Source organism: Rhopilema esculentum, chromosome 4 (assembly GCF_057945365.1).
Source record: "Rhopilema esculentum isolate cy_ngs chromosome 4, ASM5794536v1, whole genome shotgun sequence".
Classification (NCBI taxonomy): domain Eukaryota; kingdom Metazoa; phylum Cnidaria; class Scyphozoa; order Rhizostomeae; family Rhizostomatidae; genus Rhopilema; species Rhopilema esculentum.
Window position 1 is genome coordinate 14074161 of NC_142818.1, and position 24125 is coordinate 14098285.

Sequence of the window (24125 nt, forward strand, 5' to 3'; positions counted from 1 at the left end):
AGTTTTGATTAACTTACCTGGACCAATAACGTCAAAAACCAGCATTTAACAATTCAGTCTTCTATCGTTAAAACTATCTGCGCATCGTCATTTTATATTATTGCAACTTCTTACTGCAATATATTGTTGGAATTGTTTTATTTTGTTTTTAGCTACTTTCACTTTTTAATAGGCCCTACTGTAAAAAAGTAACTAACACGCTGTTAATCAGTGCCCACTTTGAATATATATCATTATTATTAATGTTATTATTTGTTTCCGTACATTGGCAAAAAACCGGTCAGATTTCAAGAAATTAGTTATTTTATGTTTTAACCAATATAGGGAGAAGAATTTTTATCAATATGATCATCATCAACTCCCTTAACCTTATGTAAACCATTGAATTTAAGAGGGCTCTACAGACTTGTCTTCGCAGACTCGGCAGTAAAAGAAAGTAAAATGTCTAATAACTGTGTTCTGATTTCTTGGCTTGACGGTTCATATAGTTTCATCTAAATCTAGTTCAACAATGGTTAAACGGCTCACTTTGGCAAAACTGGTATGCTTCAAACTTCTCGAATTAACAACGGCTGCCGAACATCTAAAATTACGTCTAAACTTTGGCGACAAAATTAAACAAAAAGCCAGCAAATACGTTACTTAACGGCAATTAAGCCTATTATGATACTTAAACAAAACAGAACAAAGGAGCAGACCACAAGCAGTTCAATAGAAATTGGCCAAGGTGTGAACGAAAGTCAAGCACGCAAATAAAATTTAAACAGCAGACACGCATAAATTTTCTTCATGAAATTCTGTCCTTTTGCATAGCTCTCCCCTTCAAAGACAAGCGTCCCCCCTTGCTTCAAGTGACTCCACTCCACAATCGCTTGGTACCGCTTGGCGTATCGTGTGTCCTGACAATCTTGTTTGCTGTCCCTGCTCTTTGGTGATAACTGCTTTCCCTATTTGCATCTCCTTTTAAGATTAAATGTTCTGATAACTTTGCTCTTGATTGGGTGCATAGATGCCAAGTCTCGGAGATTAAAATGATGGGGATTTGAGTGCTGCGCAGCAGCACTGTGTAGCTATGGAGGAGCTTGAAGTATTTCCATGGCATTATGATACAGAAAAGCAGCAGGGGACGAAGGGAGATTAGATTTTGATTAGAAATGCAGGTCGCAAGCCCGCGAGATATCTAAACATATGAGACAGCTCTATTGATTGCATGGAGAAAACCACTGACCACACTTAAAATGTAAAAGTAAATTTTGAATGTTAGAAAATCATAAAATGCTGGAGATTTTTCTAGATTTTGATGTTGCGAAGCTCGGCTGGAGACGAGCTTGATATGCTGGAGTCTCAAGCAGGATGCTGGAGACTTGGAAACTATCGGGTGCGATTACATTATTCCCAAATTCATACTCATTCTGGCCTACATTTGGCTTCGCAACATTTTCCCTATTTCTGTGCATCATTTCCTCTACTTGACGTAAAACACATTTTAGACTTTTAATGAGTTTGCAGATGTGTTGGAATTCTACCTCAAATTGTGCATCGTAATGTCGAGGAAATTTTGTAGAAAACCTACAAGAGAAGAATACAATCGTGCAATTAGCTTTTGGTGAATGAATAAACGGGCGACTACGATCGTATTTGACAACATGTTCAACCATTTTGCAGTAGTTGCAGACTGGACGACCTTCTGTTGCACGCAAATATAGCAGTTTTATGTTTTATTTGGTTGCATGATGTTCAGTTGCCTTTAATGTTCTTGTTAGTTCCGTTGTTTATCACCTCGCTATTAACATTCCGTGTTATTGCATCATTCCATTGCCACTTTTGTTGTCATCAGTCCTTTTGTTTGTTTGAAGTAATTACTTTGTTAGCGTAATTAGGGCGTATTTCTCATGTGATTTTTATGCTGTGCCCTTGGTCGTGAATTCAGCCGCTATGTAGAGCCATGATGTAAGGTCGTGTCGAATCCGTGCCGTTTTGCGAAGTTGCTGTTACGTGGAATCGTTGATTAGTAAAATTGAACCTATAATCACCGCCGTTTCTTTTTGGATTCCATAAATATACTAAAATGCGTGCGGTACAATATGACGAATTTAAATAACGATCAATGTAGGTAAATTGTACCAGGAAAATTTTTTTAAAATAATTAACAATTTTTTCCCGTTAAGTTTCTTTTTGGATATTCAATAACTAAATTGGTGATTTTTCTACAAAAATACTGCTGCTGCTAATCGAGTTGTTCAGTGGCGATTCTAGCCTTAAAAATCTGGGGGGGGGGGGGCTAGCCAGGGGCCAACGCTAGCTATTACTGGGAACTAGTAGAATGTAAAGCAGTGGCGTGGTGGCTCAAAATGAGCTAGCTACAAGGCACCGGTTCTTAGCTCCCCATAGATAAGTATGTCCTTGGTACAGCTCTATCAAGGCTGTTATCATTATGCCAAATAGTTTTATTAGTGGTGTAAGAAGCAGCTGTTTCCCCTAGGGAAAACAACAAAGACAAATTGTTGCTGGGGGCCCCTAAAGGTTCGGGACCGTTCGTTATTTGACTAAAAGTAACTTTGTTCAGTTACTCCACTAGGTGTTCTTTGATGCATCTAAAGCCCCGGCAAAACGACTGGACATTTGCACTGGTCACTTAATTGTCCAGGGTATGGATATCAAGACAATATTGTTGTTGGCAAAATGACTGAACATTGTCCAGTGAACTTTTCCCTGTTGAAGAATGCGGGTGGCAAAACTGGCAACGGGGCATCTCTTTCCCTTTGAAAATGCACTCTTCATCGCCCTAACCGTATTATCGTATGAATTAGAGTGTATTATCGAAGAACGGCTAGGACTTGCTAGGTTCATCAAAACCACCGTACTCGTGCACTCTGTCATCGCCTCCTATAGTAGAGTGTCAAAACGACTGCAGACTTTCAGTACAACATTCATTGGCGGATCCTGCCAAAAATTTGACTACCGCCGAAATGAGATAGAGGATCGATCGCACCCCTCAGACCACACCCATTTCCTGGTCTCACCCTGTTTTCTAAAATGATTCATATTTACTGTAATTTCTTATGTAGACCATTTTCAAGACATAAGCCGTGCTGTAGTGAAATTTCAAGTATCCTTACAACAACCTTCAGAAATAACAAATAATCTTATTCAATATTCTGAGGATGGGTATTTTAAAAATATTTACGGCATTCAGCCGAGGAACACCATAGAATAAGAAAAAAAGATACATTTGGCAGAATTTTGAAATGTCGCCTAAAACTCGCATTAGGTCGCACAGTTACTTATGAAAATCAGTCCTGTTGGAAATTATAAGATTAAAAAGCCAGATAAAATTTGCAATTATTGAGAGCAACTTTTGTTAAACAAAGAATAATACTTTTGGCGAACTTTTAGTCCTAGTGCCTTTTAAATTTTAGAATATTTTATTTTTATAAAATATTTTTCTACCAATATTAATGTATTGTACAAAATAATGGGTCACATTGGCTTTGAAGTTACAGTTTGCCTACTTGCAGAATATGAGGCATCCCCCAATCTTTCTGTAGCATCTGAGCTGTCTTGAGCGGCAGTACTACTCAACCCCCTATCTGAGCGGTAGTCAACTCGGTTGTTCATTGGTTGTCAAAAAAATTTGTATGCATCTCCAAGGTTGGCTGTAATTTCCGATGAATTGATTGGTCTAGGCAGGCTGACTACCGCTCAGTTCAGCTCGAATCTGCTCTACACCGACTCAACCCTCCTAGCTAGCAAGCCATTATTTCGTCATTCACCCATGCTAGCTTTTTATTTGGAAGCATGTGACTCGGTCAATTGGCACGCAATTTCCATAGCGATAAGGATTAAAAAGTATTTCTGTCTCTGTGGCAATTCCAGGCATGTTTCTAGGAAGGAATGCTTGGTTTGCAGCGCGATCAAATATTTTGAGGGGCAAATCACTTTATAAAAATCTCGTACACCTTTGGTGGAAATCCTATCGTTTTATGAGAAAATCACTGGAAATCTTTTTGTTTTTGTGGAAATCTCGTACACTTCTGGCAATAGTTAACTACCCCTCGGTTTATTATTCAGAATGTTACCGTTTGTTTTTTTGTAAATGTGAGGAATATTCGTAATATTTCTTTGTTTGTATGTGAGTTTTTAAGATATGGAGAGAACAATGCACGAAACTGAACACGTACCTCAAAAGCAAAGTAAATGTAGGTATTAAACAGTAGATTTCTTTAATAACGATGTCGCTTACAAACCGAAATTCTCAATTTTACTCGTTTTGTTCGTAAAGCTGAATCTAGTTAGTGCTGAGTGGTTAGGCCCTAAATCATTATTTTCTTTCCTTTTAAACCAACAGTACATTTCTGTTGAACAAAACAAATAGTTTTTCGTATAGAATTCATTAATTTGAATCAGAGTTGTTTTGTAGGAGTTTCAGAGATCGAGACCGTTTGTCACAAATCTCAATTTTTTTCTCAGACACTGGCCTTTATTTGGTCTCAGTGTACTGCAAAGGGTTGGTATAATCGGGAATACGCGGTTGAAAATGGAGAGAAAGAAAAGGCAGTAATTCACTTTTCGAATTATCCAAAAGATCCAAAAGAGATAGCAAATTGGTGTAACAAGATAAAAATACAAGGTGGTAAAGATGGCTTCAAATTTTCAAGTGAAATTGTCTTATGTGATAAACATTTCCTACCTGATCATTTGAAAAAAGCTGCAGGGAGCAAAAGGTTTGATAGGTAAAAGGGTGAAATACCAGTCCTTTTTTCTTGGAATAACTGGAGTCTTGGAGGTCCAGTAAAAAGGTCTGTTGTCAGTCCCCTGTAACATTAATGATAACAACCCTGCAACTGTTGAAGAGTCAGCCGCTCTTCAAGAATCTGATGAGACTTTGGAAGATTTTAAGAGAATTGAGCTAGAGGAACAAAAAACAAAACTTAGAAAAATGTGAACAGTTTTTTTGCGGTACAGAATTTGAAAATGGCTTTGAAAAAAGCAAACATTTTACGACATACTAAAAGCTTTTTCGTCTGACACTCCTCAGAGCATAAAACGTCAGAATAAGGTTCCGAAAGAACACGATGGAAAATATATACCCAGTTGTGGATCGAAATGGGCCAATCAGAAAAACGCAAGCACAAGACCGGTATAGTTGACTAATCAGTGCCACGAGTCTAAAGAAAAATTACCAATGGAGTCCAAGAGAGAAAACGAACTCCATTTGTCTACACAATGGCGGATTTTTCATTTTTATGTAGATTGACTCCAAAACTGCTAGATGGAAGGACGACCGGGCTCTGCCAATTATCCGAAACATGTCGTCATTATAGAGTTTTGCACAATCTGGGTTGTCTAAAAGATGTTGACCGATGGCAGCACGTTTTATGCTCTGAGGAGTGTCAGACGCAAAAGCTTTTAGTATGTCGTAAAATGTTTGCTTTTTTCAAAGCCATTTTCAAAACTTAGTAAGGAAAGCAAAGAACTTCTGAAAGCAAGAATGAGCTTCTGTGTGAGAATGAAAATCTAAAGGATGAAATTAAAGGTACAGCTACAACAAATGACAGAAGAAAGGAAGGTATACGATCTGTTAATTGAGGAGATTTAAAGAAATGATAAATTATGCTGTCACTATGCTGGGTTTTCTACTTTGAGAGAAATGAAATAAACTTTTGATTATTGCAACCCAGGACAAGACGGGAAAAACCTGTTGATACACACATCAAAGACAGCCAAAATTAAGGCAGGAAGACCAAGAGCATTGAGTCCTTTTAAAGAATACATGTTGACCCTTTTCAAGTTGGGGCAAAACTTTTCCTTTGAGCATTTGTCATTCCTGTTCAACATTACAGTGTCTACCTGCAGTCAAACATTTTTAATGTGGATTGGTTTTTTATATCTAAGGCTTGGCGTGATAAGTATATGGCCATTTAGACAAATACTCCGGCAAACTATGCCCGAAACAATGAAAAAAAAATTCCTAACACGTAAGTCATAATCGACTGCTCTGAAATTTTTTTTTGAATGCCCAAGTAGTCTCCGTCACCGGTAGATACTCTCTTTATCTTATAAAAGCCATGTTACACTGAAGATTCTATTTGGTATCATTCCAGATGGTGGGTTTTCATTTGTAAGTGGTAGCATATTTTTTAAGTAGCTTATCAGACAGAGAAATATGCATTAAAAGTGGTTTACTTGCAAAAGAACTATGGAAACCAGGTGATGCTATAATGGCCGACAAAAGATTCACAATTTCAGACATATTGGAACCACTTAGTGTGGAAATAACCATTCCCAACTTTCTGAAAAGACGTGAACAACTGTCCACTTCAGAGACAATATGGAGCCAACAAATTGCAGCAGAGCACGTACATGTGAAGAAAATGATTGAACGCTTTAAGAATTCAGAATTTTGACTCATATATACCAATAACAATGTTTGGGAAAATAAATGAAATTGTAACTGTTTGAGCACTACTTTGCAATTTTCGAGAACCTATAATATCAAAATGATACATACTTATATTATTGCATCAGTTTTCTTACACTCATATCTTTTGTGCAGAAAAAAGGTAATGCTACAGAGATAAATACAGCTTGAAACATGCATATTTTCAAAAAACATTTACCAGGCAATTGTTGAAATGACCCATTAGATCTTGCATCAAAATGATTCACAATGATTCATTTGCCTTCCAGCCCGTTTTCTGGATAGGACCAAATGCATGTAGCGAGAGTCAAGCTTTAAAGAGATAAGTTTCAGTAAGGCTAGTTGCCATGGAAGCCAGTTGAAACCAAATCACTTCTTACTAGTTGTGTCATGTAACCAGTAGCTTCAAGCCTATTTTCTTGATGTAACCAGATGTATGTAACCAGAATTGCGCTTTTAAGTAACGAGTTTCAATAATGTTAGGATTAAAGTGTTAAATTTTATTCCATATGGTCCAGGGCATTTACACATTGCCTCAGCGACAATTGTCGAAACTGTAAATACCTTAGGACCAGAATAATTGGACGGCCATTTTAATGCCTACTTTTCGTAGGCCTACACCGAAAGTCCTGCTAAAGGGAGGGTTTGCAATAGTTTTGATAAAGTACACTCCCCTCACAAAAGTATTGCACCGCCTCGGAGGAGAGAAAATGGCGCAAGAATTACCAAAAGCTATTGTTGCGAGAATTGATTGTTTAATTAGCGAATGGGAATGTTTTTGGAAGTGAAACAACGACCAATCAAATCTTCAATCTTTTTAGAGGACTTTTTTAAAATAACAGTCTCAAAACGTATTTTAACAGTTTCAAATTTTAATATTTTGACCGGAGCTATGAACTTTTGAAACCGCTTTATGCCTTCTTGAATTGGCTGCATATAATTGGGCAATGTATTATTGTAGAATTTCATTCCAAATCTGGAGAATTCTTTTGTTTTTCATACCAAGTCAAACATTTTCAACGATGTACAAATTTGGACTTGAATGACGCCACGGAAAACTTGAAATCTTCTTGTTCGGAAATAAATCGTTGTAAAAATGGTTTCCTTTCACGAAGGTGAATTTTTATTTTATATTTGTGTAAGAGACCCATTTTTTTTGTTTGGAAGAATTTTTGAGCTGCAAAACATTGCTCACCGTTCAGTTTCATGTCTTTTACTGTCCCTTGGTATAAACATGGTGAAATAAAACAGACAAAATCGCTAACCCTCTAACGTCAATTTTTTTTGTTCACCCGCTTCTCGATTTATACTAATGAAGCACTCTCGAGAAACATTTTTTGATTTATTGAAGTTGTTGTGTGGCTGCATCTAACATGGTCAACAATTTTTCAAAAACTAAAGACCACTTCCCTGCGAAAATTTTATAGGGACTCACATCTCATTTGAAAATTTTCTCCCTTAGGCATGGTCTATATTTTTTCAAACAATAATGTTTTTGATTAAAATTCATATTTCTAACTAGGTCTTCTATGGCGTCAGCAAAAATTACAAATATTTCCTGCCGAAATTTGCTACAAAAGATGCCTATTTCACCCAAATCATGCATTCAAATGTTTTGTATTGTAAAAATATTGACAAAAAGTGCCGCCATTTTGAACAAGGTGGTGCAATACTTTTGTGAGGGGAGTTCAAATTAACATCTTGTCAGCCAATTGGAATGAATAATTGGGTAAATGGGAATAATGGTGTTATATTTTATTCTATATGGTCCAGGGCATTTACACATTGCCTCAACGACAATTGTAGAGACTGTGAATACCTTGGACCAGAGCTGTAATTAAGGACACATTAACAATACATCATAAATTCAACACAGTTACATGCGGGAAGAAAATACTGAGCAGCAGTGGAACATTTCAGTTCAGACCGTTATGGGGACATTTAACAATAACGCAGCCATGTTTTGCGCGGTCCTCGAAAGTCAGGTCCTCAAAAGTGCCCGGTCTATCTAAAACTACCCTGGAATGGTGACAGTTCCCTACGTTTTGGAGGTCAAATAAAACAGGACATTACAAATTATTTCTTTGCAGTCAACCCACGTGTTGTTTATAGTACGAAAAAAGCCCTTCCGTCCATTCAAAAGGATTGCGTTCCTGCCACACAAAAAAGTTCCGTTGTATATGAATTTGCGTGCCAGTTCGATTCTGGCTACGTAGGACGCACTACCCAAAGATTGGAGGATAAAATAAAACAGCATGTTCCGCCTAGTATTAGAAACAAAACTCGTCCCCAAAGAGAACAGCCAGCTCGGCCTTCTAGATCTAGAAGTACAACTAAAACCTGCGATTCTGCTATCAGGCAGCATTTACTGGATACCCAGATTGTGCAAAAAACTGTAATGGCGACATGTTTCGGTTTGTTGGTAAAGCCCGATCGTCGTTCTACCTAGCAGTTTTGGAATCTATCTACATAGGCACGAAAAAACCGCTACACTCTTTTATTATAAGAAAAATTTTATAAGAACACGAGCCTCAAAACTGGTCAAAAGTTAAGAACAAGTTAAGAACAAGCTGAGGCTGAGCTTCTTCAAAATGCAATTTTGAACAACGTCTTTTGTCAAAATCGAGGATTTTTAGCGATGTGTGGGTGCTTTTTCGGTGAATATTCAAATTTGTCAGCAAATTAAGGCTGTCTCACTCACTTTGTTGGCAAATGAGGCCTGAACACCTCCTTAGAGAGAAAAAGCTAGCAATAGCACTGCTTACACCCTCTTAATTTAAGAACAAATTAAGAACAATCCAGCCTCAGATTTTCGAAAAAATTAAGAACAGTCAGCCTGAACTGAAATTTACTGGTTCTTATAAAAAAAAGAGTGTACTGTGTAGACAAAAGGAGTTCGGTTTCACCTTAGGACTCCATTGGTAACATTCTCAATAGGCAAGCGGCACTGATTGGTCAACCTCAACAGTCATGTGCTCGTGTTTCTGATTGGCCTATTTCGATCCATAACTGGGTATATATATTTCCTAGCGTAGAGTTTTCGGTCTATGTTCTAACGTATTAAACTCTGAAGAGTGTCAGACGAAAAGCTTTAGTTTACTAAATGTTTGCTTTTTTCAAAGCCATTTTCAAGTTTTGTACCACCAAAAGATTGTTTGCTTACAATCGTTTGCTTGAAGTCTTCAAAGACGTTTTAATTTTGTCTGAAATATAAACTCCTCCTCACTGAAGTACTAATTTTATTGCATATTTGCACTTCACTCATATACCAACTTTCTGAGCCTCGGCCCCCATTGCTAAGCTACCGATAAGAAGATAAAAAGTAGAATTTTTGCGTTACTTTGTTACAACTGACTGCCAAAAATCACAGAAATATTGGGGGGGGGGGCTGCCGCACCCCGTACATATCTCCTACGAAAACCGTCCCTGAGTACATTGCAAACTTGCAAAAAGTACAAAAGATATTGTAGCCACATCTCTTTCAACGATTGTTTCCAAATTGAGACATCAAACTTGTGAACAACATCAAAGGTCTAAGAGTTCTAGTGGATCAAGAACTCAAATGGAAAAAGACCCAAAAAGACCTAAAGAGGCATTGGCATTCATCTATTTTGAGAACTCTTGTAACCTTGGTGCAGGATGTTTGAAATTTGGATTGATGTGAAGAGAGTGTGTATTTTTCTTTGCGATTTCAATTTGCTCCCGTTCCCTATTTGTTGGCCCCGAGCGCTACCAACGCTGATCCAATACGACCTTGCTAAAACGAGGAACAAGTGGAACAACCCAGTAACAAGCGGAACAACCCAGTAACAACCCAGTAACAAGCAGAACAACCCAGGAACAAGCAGAACAACCCAGTAACAAGCAGAACAACCCAGTAACAAGCGGAAATGTGAATTAATTGTTTAGTAAATAACACAAGTTAGTTTATAATCCAACTCTCTGAAGTTTGTGTGGGCTAGAACTATCAAGAGGCCGTCAATCATGTCTTCGTCTGTTTCGGAGGCTTTGTGATTTTGCCAACGGACAGAGAGAATCTATGGACCCCGGATCGGGACGAAAAATAGATAGTAAAGCATGTCTAAAGGGGTGTATGTCAAAATATTTATTTATTTCAGTTCTGATGTCGTTATATTCTGTTACAATTTATGAAAAAATATAAATGCTTGTTAGATTTTTGGCGGAAAGTTTCTCACCTCTCTTGTGAATATAATTTCTGTTTGCTGTTTAATATAATAAGGGGCGCAAATGCAAATTTTTTAGGGGGGGGGGGGCTGTTCTTTGAAGGGACCGTGTTTTCGCCACGACAGACCAATTTTTGCGATATAAATATTGTCGGGGCCGCTCTCCAAGGCCGTCGCGAGGCAGGGTGGACTACAAGTTTACGGAGCAACTACCTTCGCTTGATCCTTTATTGATTTTATGACAGGAAAGTCTCTGAAATACCCAAAGCGTTTCTTCCACCGATCGGATTTTACCTGAAATTTCCAATTGAGATACTATTGAGGGAATGTGACTGTTGCTCTCGCATTCCCCTTTGAAATTTGCGCATCCAACGCCGCGCATAGCACGGAAACAAGATAAAGCATGTACATATGGCGAAAAAGTTATCGTTGTCGGTGGCAGCTAGAGTTTCTTTTCCAAAGCGGCAAAAATATCTCAGAAGACGAGAATAAACATAACTATAACTGACAGCAAGTTGCATCCTAACAAAAGCATTAGGGACGTCGTCCATCCAAAAACCCAGCAAATTCGTTCTGAAGGCATGTAAGGTTGCTCATACAGAGTTTATCATGTCCCAAAAGCATAACTCAATATTCATATAGTGAGTACAAGTTTGGCATCTGGCCATTAAGAACAGATTTTCTTCAAGTAATAGCTTACAAAACCTTAGCTTCTTATCGGTGAAAGTGTAGATTTAGTTGTAAATATAGGTAAAGCTCCAAGATAGAAAAGGCACGTTATGCGGCATGTATTCGGCATGTTGAAAAATGCCGTGGAAAGTTTTGCTCACAAGGTCTTTTATTCACTGTCGAAATTCTTCTGATTTCCGGATGCATTAAGTACACTCATTTTTTCATAATAAACTGGCTATAAGAAACGAGTACTGGACAGTCAGAAAAAATTAGGAAACTTCAGTACTCGAAGCAGAAAAAATTAAGAAACTATTAAAACGTTAAGAAACTATTGAAAATAAACGACATTTTTGTAAAATCCAAGAACATGACTTAACCTAGAACTTCAGACACAAATGATAAAAATATCCTTCCCACATCTAAATACAGCATCAGAACGGTAGCGAATCTCTTAACGGGATAAAAAAGGTCATGAACATTTCATAACAGTATTCATGGCATCATAATTAAGAAATTCTTGAGAATCAATGAGTATTGAAATTTCCAGAAACTGGAGTTCTCAACATCGACCTTTGTTTCTTATAAAAAAAATGAGAGTAGCCCACACAGGTGTTGCCATGTTTTTGCAATGGTGGTAATATCATCAAATCTCACACGTAAACCATGAGGTCTTGATTAAATCGCAGCTGCGCTGGTTGGGACCGGACTGGACCGATTCTGTCCCCTGTTATTTTTCGGTGATAAGCCCTCCCTAGAAAATGCGTCCACTATATGCCTCACTTTACTGCAATACAGCATGTTACCAGCAGAATGGGGACCACCTCAGCTTTAGGTGTGATAGACAGAATTTTGATAGCAAGGTGACAAACACGCAAGCAATGTTTGGCGTTTCCATCATCATCATAAAAAAATTAATTTATCTAAATACACTTAGTTGAAGAGCCATAATACACTCTAAATACAATCATATCTAAGTACACAAAATATAACGACTTCAGAACTGAAATGAATAAATATTTTGACATATCCAGATATTCTTATTTTTATTTAGCTTTAAATTCTTTCCTATAAAACATAGCAATTAGATAGACATAGAAAATTTCCGACAAGACCAGAGGTTTTCGGACAAAATAGGAGTCTAGCTCGAGGGGCAAATCACTCCAAGAAAATCTCGTACACCTTTTATGAAAATCCTATTGCTTTATCTGAAAATCCCTAGAAATATTTTTGTTTTGGTAAAATCTTGTACGCTATTTTCAAGAGTGAATTGCCCCTCGGTCTAGCTCTACAGGGGTTTGTTGCCCCCACTGATTCCTCTGTCTTAGCCACTGCCGCCAGAGCAGTTTACCCAGCATAGCTATTTTAGCAACCAAAATAGCCACCAGAGCAGCCATCATTTTCAAAAATTCTTGAGGGAGCATTCCCCATACCCCTTTAGGCATGCTTTACTATTTATTTTTCATCCCGATCCGGGGTCCACAGATTCTCTCTGTCCGTTGGCAAAATCACAAAGCCTCCGAAACAGACGAAGACATGATTGACGGCCTCTTGATAGTTCTAGCCCACACAAACTTCAGAGAGTTGGATTATAAACGCCCCCATGTGTTATTTACTAAACAATTAATTCACATTTCCGCTTGTTACTGGGTTGTTCTGCTTGTTCCTGGGTTGTCACTGGGTTGTTCCGCTTGTTTCTCGTTTTAGCAACGTCGGCTCCAATAACGACGTCGCTGTTGAAGGCCGATGGTGCAAGATGGAGAAATCGAATAGCAAGGTTCCCGCAAAAGGAAAGTTAACTGCGGCGACGAAAAAAACAGGTGCGTTGTCTTCTTTTTAGTAGTGACTCTGACCGTATCATTGCTATTTTTGAGAATTGTTGTTGCTTAGCAAGCCGTAGGCCCAAGTCTAGGTAGGGCTAGGCTTGAGTATTGTTTTGGCGGCATTTTTTGCCAAATGTTTTGGTTCCTATTTGTTTGGAATTCAATTCATTCCCTTACCCTTTACTAAAGTAATCAAGTATGGCGATCAAATTAAGCAAACATCTTTGGAAAAAATTATAGGTAGAGAAAGATAAAGACATTATGTTTATTATTTCGAAACATCACTGTACGAAGTCCTTCGTTTTCAAGTCACAACACATGAAGCACGAAATTGAAAGCCTCAACGCAGAAACTCTTAAATCAAAGAACATTGAAAAATCTGAATCGAAATAAATCATGTCATAGATAAACGACACCGACAGACAACTAAATTGGCTGGCAAATTTTAACATTTGCATCTTTTCTGCTCAATAATTATGTTTTATATGCTAACCTAATCTAAGTTTATAGTACAGGCCCCATAATTGGTATTACATAGTACTTGTGGTTAGTAGTTTATTGTTTGTTTAAGAGAAAAATGATCATAAAAGAACAAAAGACGAGCCAGACAGCAGGACCGGATTGCTAAGCCTTAATTACATTGGAAAATTGTGTTTTTTTGAGGTTTGACATGCGAATTTTATACTAGACACTCTCAATGTATTATTATAATATACTTAATGATTTTGCTTTTAATGTGAGTTAGAATCCTGTAGAATCTGCTTTTTTACTGCAAATTGATTGATATTACATTGAAAATCCGTTAGAAAAGATTTTTCCTATGGAGTGTTATATGTATATTCCTTACCCAAAGGCATGGAAACAAAAATATGCATAATTTCAGTGTCTACAGGCCTGGCCATTTGAAGCAAGCCATAGCTCTTGCTCCCCTCCAGGCTCTCCTCAAATGCTGGAGGGGAGCTAGAGATTGCTTTCCTAAATTGCTCTAAAAAACAAATTGCTCTCCTTGAAATCAACTTTTGCTTTGTCTATATTTTTATGTATCTAGATATAGCTCACATATAGATTACTAGGAGAGCTGTTTACTGCTCCCCTGCTTAAAGTCTTATGACCAGACCTGTGTCTACAGGTACTTGCCCATCAAGTGCAATATGTTTATTTTTGTGTAAGAGCCAATATTTATTTCTTCAACAAAGTACTACCCAGAATAATTTACAGCTCTAAATTTATCTTAAAAAAATTCTTGCTGGTAATCATTTAATTGGTGATACTACAATATCGAGGACTTTCTTGCACAAATCCTGTTCTGATGCCTCTGCTTTCACCAATAGTTACACCTTCAATTAATTAAAGCCTAAACAATTGTAAAATGTATATTCCTCTCTGTATTTAAATACTTCTTCTATAACACCTGGGATTCAATTTTTTAGAAACTCCTGATGCACACAAAAAGAAAGAAGAATCTGTTGCATCCCTTCTTTCTGATACAGATGCACTCACAAATAAAATGGTGTTAAAAAAACGAAAAAATATGAACAGAATTTTTTCGGGTCGGCTCCACAGATGCAAAGACAGGGTCAAGATATGTGCATTCCTCAAAACATGTGCCTTATAAAAGAAGAGGGCAAGCTACAACCATGGATGGAAATTATTCTGATTCTGGTAGGAATTCCTTAATTATAATAGTGAGCAAGGGCCTTTTTACACTACATAAAAGAAATATACCAAAGTTGCTCCCTATTGTTTGAGCATCAGAGATTGTTATCAATTACAGGGCCATCAGAAACAGGGGGTTGGAGCCCCCCCCCTAATCATAATTTTCAAACTGTACTACATTTCTTTATAGCAGTGTACAGAATAGGAAGCAAAACAATTGGCAATCCCCTAATATCAAGATCTTGCTATTATAAATTTCATTCCATCAGCACTAATATATTCTCCAGTTGAGTAGTGCAAACAGACACATTTCTTATTAAGACCGGGTTACATGAAAGAATATTCTGATTATTCTTGTTTGTATTCAGATGAAAAATAATCTTATTACCTAATTCACTTTATAGTCACACCAAATGTTGCTTGAAAAGTTGTGATATTTAGCAGAGTGTGACTGTAAACAGACCTTAAATTAAAAGTTTTGCAGGTTTGGGACTAAAATTTTTATGTGACTGTAACCAAAAGTGTGACATAAGCAGAGTGACTGTAAGGGGTGGCAAATGTAACTCTTTTTATTAAGGTAAAATATTTTTTATAAGAAGCAGTGAATTGAAGTTCAAGCTGGCATGCCTGTTCTTAGTTATTTTGAAAAACAGAGGATGGATTATTCTTTATCTCTTCAATTGGTAGTGTAATTGATAGCTATTGTGCTCTAGGGAGGTTTACAGGCCTTGTTTGTCAATAGAGTAAGTTAGAAGACATCTTTCATTTCCTGACAAGGTTTAAAATTCACTGATAAACTCTTAGACGGCAAACACTCTATTTTCTAGATGCAAAATTGTTCAAAGTTACATTTTACAGTATTTCAGCCCTAGCTTTTTAGAAAACTTGCTTTGTATTCATGATTATAAGTGTGGTTTACAAGAAATTTATACAGAAAAACGATTTCCTTTTGAACAAAAAGACTTTCGTGTGAACAAATTTTGATAGAAGAGTATAGACTGAAGTTTTAAAATAATTAAAGTTCTTTCTCTTGCAAATGTCATTGATTTTTGTCAATCAAAAGTCAATATTATTCTATTCTGGGCCACCATAAACTCTGGGTCGACTTATACACATAAAAATATCATATGTTTAAAAATTCATTGAAAAGGAGTGAGAAACCTAGAACATATAGATGGCGCTATTCTTGATGTTATATCAATAGTTGATAATCATGTCGTAAAATATCCTTATCAACACATTCGGAGAATATCTTTACGATAGAGAAAAACATTTGTGCGAGTGCAAGCTATATTGATCAACAAAAAACTATCAACTATCACAAAAAATGTGGTCTCTAATCAAAACGAGGCTATAACAAAATGGAGTCAGGGGGTCTAAGCTATAATTCAGTACACTCCCCCAAATCAAGTGTCTTTACTCTTGATTTAATGACTGTGCATGTACTTTCAATAATTCGTCAGCTGCAAAAGCTGCTACTCTTCTTGGCTTGACTTTTTTTGCCTGAACTTTTATTTCTAAGGGGCACATTACTTGAAGTGGTCTTTCCATTACAATCTTCCGCCCTTGAGATACCGCATCTAATCTTACTGCTCGAACTACATCATCTCTTCCTTTTATGTAACTGGAGATTTTGGCTAACTTCCAGAAACGTCGTTCAATGGTAGTATCTATGATCAATACCAAAGTTCCAAGCTCTGGTAATTCTTCTCCTCCTTTAGTCGTGCGATGATATTCGCGAAGACCTAAAAGATACTCCTTTAACCATCTATACCATACATGCTCTAGCTTAGCTCTCAAGAACTTCATTCTCTTGTTCACGTTCTTGTCATCAAAATCTGCATCATTGTCATGCTTGACATTTCCTATCATTGCTAGTCGATGACCATGAATCATATGATTTGGAGTGAAGGGCTCTTCCTCTAAATCTGATGTTTGATAGGTAAGTGGTCGATTATTTATCATTCCTTCAACTTCTATCAACATGTTTTCCAGCTCTCTAAAGGTTAGTTTTGCCTTTCTCATGGTCTTGAATAATGCTGACTTGGTTATTCCAAGTAATCTTTCAAAGAAGCCGCCTTGCCACGGTGCCTTGGCTACATTGAAATGCCAATCAATGCGGTTGGCCAACAAAACATCCTGCAGTTCTCGCTCTACACATATCTTCTTCAAGTGCTTTGCAGTGGCAAGGAATGTTTTTGCATTGTCAATTATTACTGTAGCAGGTGCTTCACGTCTGCTGATGAATCTTCGAAACATTCCTCTAAATTCATTGGCTGTCATATCTTCTGTGAGCTCTAAGTGTACTGCACGGGTTATGCCGCATGTGAATAGTGCGACATATGCCTTCTCTTCATTCTTCAAATATATAGGTCCTGCAAAGTCAACTACGGTTGTACTAAACGGGTTGCCTCGAACCACCCTCTCTGCTGGTAGCTGTCCAGATTGAGGTGGTGCACATGGCTTTGCATTTCGCTTATTGCAAACCATACATTGACGTAATTGTTGCTTTACAGCCTGGCGTCCCTTTAAGACCCAAAACTTGCTTCTGACTTCCGCTAATGTTGTATTTACTCCCCCGTGTCGTGTACGCTCGTGACACTCTGAAATTAACAAACTTGTATATCTGCTATCCTGGGGTAACAGTGTTGGAAACTTGCTTTCAACTGGTAGTGTTGTGTTTTGAAGACGTCCTTGGCAGTGTAAGATTCCATTGATTTCTATCACTGCAAGCTGTGTCTTTATTTGTGAGTAACTATTTCTTCCTTTCACCATCACTTGTGTATCTTTTATCCACCATTCTTCTGCCTCCTGGATCTCTTCTACACGCAAAATTTGAGTATCTGGCCTTTTCTTCTCCTTGAGGCAACTTATAAACCTAAGCACAAGAGCTGTAACTCTCAGCAGTTTGCCATATGAGACATAGTTTTCCGCAGGCACTAAATTGTTGATTGACAGACTTGGTTCTTCTTCAGCAATTGGAAGTGTATACTGTCTTTCTTCAGCCTTGCTTTCAACTGTTTCGATCAGGTGAGGCTGGTGGGGATAATTTCAATCCACTATGAACTCTGGTCCATTCTACAAAAGCTTGCTTTGCTCTAATTGCTGGGGAGACAATCCTCTTGTGCCCAAATCTGCAGGATTCTCGGCTGGTGGCACATATTTCAAATTTACATCCGTTGTCAATGCTTGTATCTCATCTATTCTTCGCTGGACAAACTGTCTGTATTGACCTCGATTCTCTAGCCAATGTAGCAGTGTGCTGCTGTCAGACCACAGAACCAACTCTTCTAGCTCCCAGTTCTTTAGAGTTTCTCTGACTGTTTTCAACAAACGTGCTGCGATCCTTGCTGCTGTTAGTTCCAACCTGGGTATTGTCATCTCTTTCCTTTTTGGAGGTAACCTTATCTTTGCAGTAACAAGGTGTGCACCTGACTGGTTTTCATTGTGCCATACAAGGTATACAGCAGTGCAATATGCAGCCTTGCTTGCATCACCGAAAACATGAATTGAAATCTTCCTTGGTCCACCGATTGCTGGCATAATGCATCAGGGAATCTTGAGTTCAGTCAACCTTGAAACAGCTTGCATCCATTTCTTCCATCTCATTTCAATCTCTGGGCTTACTGGCTCATCCCAATCCTTGTTTTCCTTGCAGATATCTTGGAATATCAGCTTTGCAGTCACTGCAACTGGGCCCACAACACCCAGTGGGTCATATACCTTTGACAGTCTGCTTAGGACTTCTCTCTTCGTCACTTTACCATTCTTCACATCTAGCACTGCTTCCATACTAATTCCTAGTGTGTCCTCTTCTGGATTCCATTTTAATCCTAAAATTTTACTTTGTGAATCTTTGGTACCTAGGCTTTCCTTTGCATACGTCACTGTAGTTGAATCTTTTTGATCACTTTTCTCCTCTATGTGCTTTCTGACCTCCACATGGTTGGTCTTCCACTTATGGAGTTGAAAACCTCCTTTTCTCATAATCTCTGTAATTTTGTCTTTCAACTCTATGGCTTGCGTACTGTCAGCAGCTCCACTCACAAGGTCATCACAATACATGTTTGGTAAGACATTTTGGAAACATGCATGGATGTCACCAACAAGCGCCACTGGAAACATCCGGAACCTCAACAGCACATCATGTAGCATAGGTAGCAATGATGGTCCTGTGTATAAACACTCATTCAAACTCTTGTCTCCTTTTCTTTCTTTTGCTGACCCGTCGTACACAACTCGGACTTTTGTGCTCTCCGCATTCTCACGTATTACTGGATGGTGTGGTAGGAAATGGATTCTTTCTCCTGTAGGATGATCTGGTACTTCCTCAATTATACCCTGTTCTATCTGATCTTTAATGACATCATCATATTTCTTTAATATTTCCGGTTCCTTCTTTAATCTTCTGAGTTGCGCATTTAGCCGCCTTTCACAAAAATTTCTGTTTGTTTGCAAATTGACTCTATCTGATTTCCATGGCAACTGCACACTGTATCTCTCTCCATTGAAAGTTACTGTATCTTCAAATTTCTCTTCCACTGAGTTTTCTTCCCTGATCCCTACTGTCTCCAAATCCCACAGTTTGGCTATCTGATTGCTCAGATTTTCCTTATCAGTTGTCAACAGCAGTGAACTTGAACAACTTCGATCCTCTGCTGAGTTTGTTGGTCCCATTAGAGTCCAACCCAGTGTTGTTTCTTCTGCAACAGGATCACCAGCATTTCCCCATTTCATGTTTCCTATTTTCAGCTTGCAAAGGTCTTCCAATCCAATGATGACATCAATTTCAAGTTCTCTTTCACTTGAAATATCTGAAAATTCCAGGTTCTTCAAATGGTTGAATTTTTTCTTTAAAATCTGGGGCTTCACATTCTTGACAGATGTCAGCTTGCTGAGTGTGGACACCTCAGTTTCAAATTTCAGCTTTTCTGTCATGTCTTTTACTTCTATCTTGTACACTGAGCAGATATGTTGCCTTTCTCCATGCACAGTGTCCAGAACTTTTCTTTCCTGTCTTAATGGCTTGGATTTCAGCAAATTAGCAGTTTTCTGCAACATGTATGTCTTATCACACCCTGTATCCAACAGACATCTGCAAATAATACTTGGCTTTCCCTTGACATTCACTTTGGCTAACACAGTTTGATATGCTATTCCACCAGGTGTGACAACATGCATATTTGGAACACTCTCTTCTTTTTCACATATCACAGGGTGATGCTCCCCTTCATTGCACTTGCTGCAAGGCTTCTTGTTGTAGCAATCTTTGACACGGTGACCTTTCTTCAAGCAGCAAAAACATCTCTTATACCTCATCAATATTGACTTCCTCTTCTTCACTTCAGTGACAACAGAACAGTCAGCACTACTGTGCTCTCCAAGACAAAAAGCACAGGTTGCATTTGGTGAAATAGCAAATGCTTTCCCTTTGTTAGGATTCCTCTCTTCTCTTGAATTCTGCACTCTTGGTGTTGCTTCATCCATACCCCTGAACAGAAGTTCCTCTCTGAGCTTGTTCAAAAATTCACTCATGGTCAACTCATGGTCTACAGACATTGTTCTTCTGATGGAAAGTTCAACATCTCTTGGTATCTTCTTCATTAAATCTGGTACAATAACTAAAGAATACTGTTCTTCAGAGGTACCTAATACAGATAATGCTTTTACATGCATATCAACAAGTTCATACAACTTTTTTAACCCATTTAAATATTTAGAATAAGTTACAGCAACAACAGCCTTTAATGCAGACATGTGAGATCCCTTCAATACATTAGCTTTACCATATTTCTCTTTTAAAATGTCAACTGCAGGTGCATAATTGTCCCCAGTAGTTCGCAAATCTGCAATCGCATGACAAGCAGTACCCTTAAGAGAAGCCTTTAGGTAAGACATCTTGTCAACATCACACAATGAAGAATTCAAATGAATATTCCTTTCAAAAGAGTCCCAAAATTCCACCCAATTCATCATATTCCCATCAAATGACTTCAATTCAAGTTTTGGCAACCTTAATTTACTGCTCAAATTCTCCCCAGTATTTCTTCTTCCCATACTTGGTGAATACTGAGGTTGCCAGGGAGGTTGTGGGAAATAATTTTGCATATAGGGGTTAAAAGGTTGCCCTAAAGGTTGGTACATAGAATATTGTCTTTCAAACCCCCCAACAGGATACTGGCTGTGTCCTTGTTCATTTCCAAATCTTCCTTCATGGGGTGAGTTCATTGAGAAAAATGAATTAGTAGTAGTAGGCTTACCAGCTGCTTGTCGAGAAGAATCATTCTGTTTCTTCTTTGAACATTTGTTAAGTAACATACCTATTTTTGCATCATATGAACGACTTGTTGTGTACTCTCTTACCAATTCTGACTTAAAATTCAATTTCTTCATTATCTCTTGAATATCCTTCGACACTGATTTTATATCCATCAACATTGGCACTACAATCAGCTTTAACTCCATTATTCTTGACTCGATTTGTTCATCAATACCACCATCAATTTCCGAGATATCCTTTAACTCCATAATAAAATCTTTCAATGCCACCATTATCAGTTCCAGATCTCCAATAAGAACTTCTAACTGATTCTTTAAACTATCTTCTGGTCTATCAATACCATAACTATCCATTTCTTGTGACGATTCATCGCCTCCTACACCAGCGCCAGTTTCTTCGTCTTTATCGCCGGTTGATCCCATTGCTTTTAGCACTCCACTTCTCAAAATCATAACACGGACATCCAATGTCCCGTCGGAGGTGCCACTGTGTCGTAAAATATCCTAATCAACACATTCGGAGAATATCTTTACGATAGAGAAAAACATTTGTGCGAGTGCAAGCTATATCGATCAACAAAACTATCAACTCTTACAAAAAACGTGGTCTCTAATCAAAACGATTCTATAACAAAATGGAGTCAGGGGGTCTAAGCTATAATTCAGTACAATCAACTCAAATATCGCAGTGGTCGTTTGATACTCCTTTGGGGGTCAACTAACAATATTATAAACAAAATGAAAGGAAAGTGAAATTTATTGAGTGAAAATGGACATAAAACCATACATTGCCACAAATTGTCATTTTGACACATCTAAAAACAGTTTTTAGACCCATATTATGTAAAATGTGCATCCTGGGATGAATGCTGTCAAGCCTGTTTTCCTGATGTAACCAGATGCATGTAACCAGAATTGTGCTGTTAAGAAGTTTCAATAAGGCTAGTTCCTGTTGAAACCAATTCGTTGAAAGCAGATCATTTCTATCTAGTTGTATCATGCAGCCAGTTGTCTTCCAGCCGGTACTCTTGATGTAACGAGATGTATGTAACAAGAATAGCACTTTTACGAAACGAGTTTCAATAAGGCTAGTTTTCGTTTTCATTTCTATCTATTTGCATCTTGTAACCAAGTGTCTTCCAGCCTGTTCACTTTATTTAACCAGATTCATGTAACCAGAATTGTGCTTTTAAGAAACGAGTTTCAGAAAGATTATTATTATTATTTATTAACAATTTCTTTAACGTTGGCAAGAAAGAACAAACAAATACATATAGCTAATAAGCTAATTAATGCCAACAAAATAATTTAAAACCTACTTTACAATGTCCATACGAAACCTACAAAAACCCTATATCTTTATTAAAAATTTTGCACAATCTGGAGATGCAAACAATCTTTTGGTGGTACAAAACTTGTAAATTGCTTTGAAAAAAGCAAACATTTAGTAAACTAAAGCTTTTCGTCTGACACTCTTCAGAGTTTAAAACGTCAGAACATAGATCGAAAACTCTACAGTATACCCAGTTGTGGATCGAAATAGGCCAATCAGAAACACGAGCACATGACTGTAAAGGTTGACCAATCAGTGCCGCTTTCCTATTAGAATGTTACCAGTGGAGTCCTAAGGTGAAAACGAACTCCTTTTGTCTACACAGTAGCGGTTTTTTTGTGCTTATGTAGATAGATTCTAAAACTGCTAGGTGGAACAACGATCGGGCTTTACCAATAATCCAAAACATGTCGCCATTATAGTTTTTTGCGCAATCTGGGTTTTCTAGCAAATGCTGCCCGATAGCAGAATCACAGGTTTTAGTTGTAATTTTAGATTTGCAAGACCGAGGTGGCTGTTCTCTTTGGGGATGGGTTTTGTTTCGACTATTAGATGGAACATGTTGTTTTATCCTATCCTCCAATCTTTGGGTGGTGCGTCCTACGTAGCCAGAATCACACTGGCACGTAAATTCATATACAACAGGACTTTTTTTGTGGCAGGAACGCAGTCCTTTTGAATGGACGGAAGGGCTTTTTTCGTACTATAAACAACACGTGGGTTGACTGCAAAGAAACAATTTGTTATGGCCTGTTTTATTTGGCTTTCAAAACGTAGGAAGCTGTTACCGATCCAGTGTAGTCTGAAGTTACATCTTCTGAATAGCCGTTCTCCAGAAAATCTTAGTTAGTTTTTCAAATTCCGAGTCGAGTTTAGACCAAATCATCTTGAGATGCAAGTATTTCCATGCCATAATTTTTTTTTCGTTTGAACTCGACTAGTATGTTGGAACCTTTAATTTCCCTTTGTAATGAGGACCACAAATGGTGACCTCTGTACTGAATATTCTCTATCCCGTATGATGTTGTCTTCACTTTTAGCAGCTGCAAATGATTTTCACTTCTCAGATTGTATTGAATACCTCTCTCAGTAAAAATGTTTTTCATAAATGTTAGATTCATATTGTTTTTTCTTTAAAACATTCAATCATTAGCAGTTGAATAATTGTGCTGATGAATAGTTCCATATTTTTTCTTCAACTCGGCTAGCTCTGATTCACTATCTTTGCACACCAATCGCAGTGCTCTTTCGTTAATGCGATTTCACTTTGCATTAGTTGCTCTATCATGAAACATCCATAAAAGTGGACAATAATTAAATTGCGACCTGATAAAAGAATTCATTAAGATTTCTGATTTGACAGGATCAATGTAATTAAACAAGAAAGGAAGCGCTCGAAGCCGTTTTATACAAATCTTCAACATGTTTTTTGAAACTTAATTTCTTATCAAAAGTCACACCTAATAGTTTTTCGTAATCACTTTCATTAGTTTTTGAATTTCCAATTGTGACTGTTGCTTCAGTACTTTTTTCTCCAAATATCATTAGGTGGCATTTGTCATCATTTAGTTTTAAAAAGTTGTCAGAAAACCATTTTACTATCACAGAGCTGTCTTCTTCTAATTGTTTGGTAATAGTATCAAGATCCGGATGGCATGCAAAGATTGTGGTATCATCAGCATAGTTACAGATCTTTGTGCGATTTGCAAACCAGAATAGGTCATTTATAAATCTTCGACTGTGATCTTCCTGAAGGAGAA

The 24125-nt window shown here is 37.6% G+C and overlaps 2 protein-coding genes and 1 long non-coding RNA gene across 4 annotated transcripts; 1 reads left to right on the forward strand and 2 right to left on the reverse strand.

Moving 5' to 3' along the window:
- Positions 1-12291: 12291 nt before the first annotated feature.
- LOC148960467 (uncharacterized) lies at positions 12292-14631 on the forward strand. Of its 2 annotated transcripts, XR_016145145.1 has the most exons (3): positions 12349-13094; positions 13669-13760; positions 14528-14631. It is a non-coding gene; the product is annotated as an uncharacterized LOC148960467 (long non-coding RNA). The 2 variants fall into 2 exon arrangements; XR_016145147.1 differs by lacking the exon at positions 13669-13760 and having other exon boundaries at positions 12292-13094.
- A 1538-nt stretch (positions 14632-16169) lies between these two features.
- On the reverse strand, positions 16170-18296 carry LOC135690986 (uncharacterized). Its single transcript, XM_089115944.1, has 2 exons — positions 17928-18296; positions 16170-17789 (listed from the first exon to the last, which is right to left on the reverse strand). The coding sequence occupies exons 1-2, from the start codon at positions 18294-18296 to the stop codon at positions 16170-16172; spliced, it is 1989 nt and encodes a 662-aa protein (XP_088972070.1).
- Positions 18297-18302: 6 nt separating this feature from the next.
- On the reverse strand, positions 18303-21455 carry LOC148960468 (uncharacterized). Its single transcript, XM_089115945.1, has one exon. The coding sequence runs from the start codon at positions 21453-21455 to the stop codon at positions 18303-18305; it is 3153 nt and encodes a 1050-aa protein (XP_088972071.1).
- Positions 21456-24125: the final 2670 nt, after the last annotated feature.

Coding starts and splice junctions, on each gene's coding strand:
- LOC148960468 (XM_089115945.1), bottom strand. CDS start 21,455: ATGGGATCAACCGGCGATAAAGACGAAGAAACTGGCGCTGGTGTAGGA.
- LOC135690986 (XM_089115944.1), bottom strand. CDS start 18,296: ATGCCAGCAATCGGTGGACCAAGGAAGATTTCAATTCATGTTTTCGGT. Junction 17,790..17,927: donor TACAAGCATTGACAACGGAT/GTAAATTTGAAA, acceptor TATCCCCACCAG/CCTCACCTGATCGAAACAGT.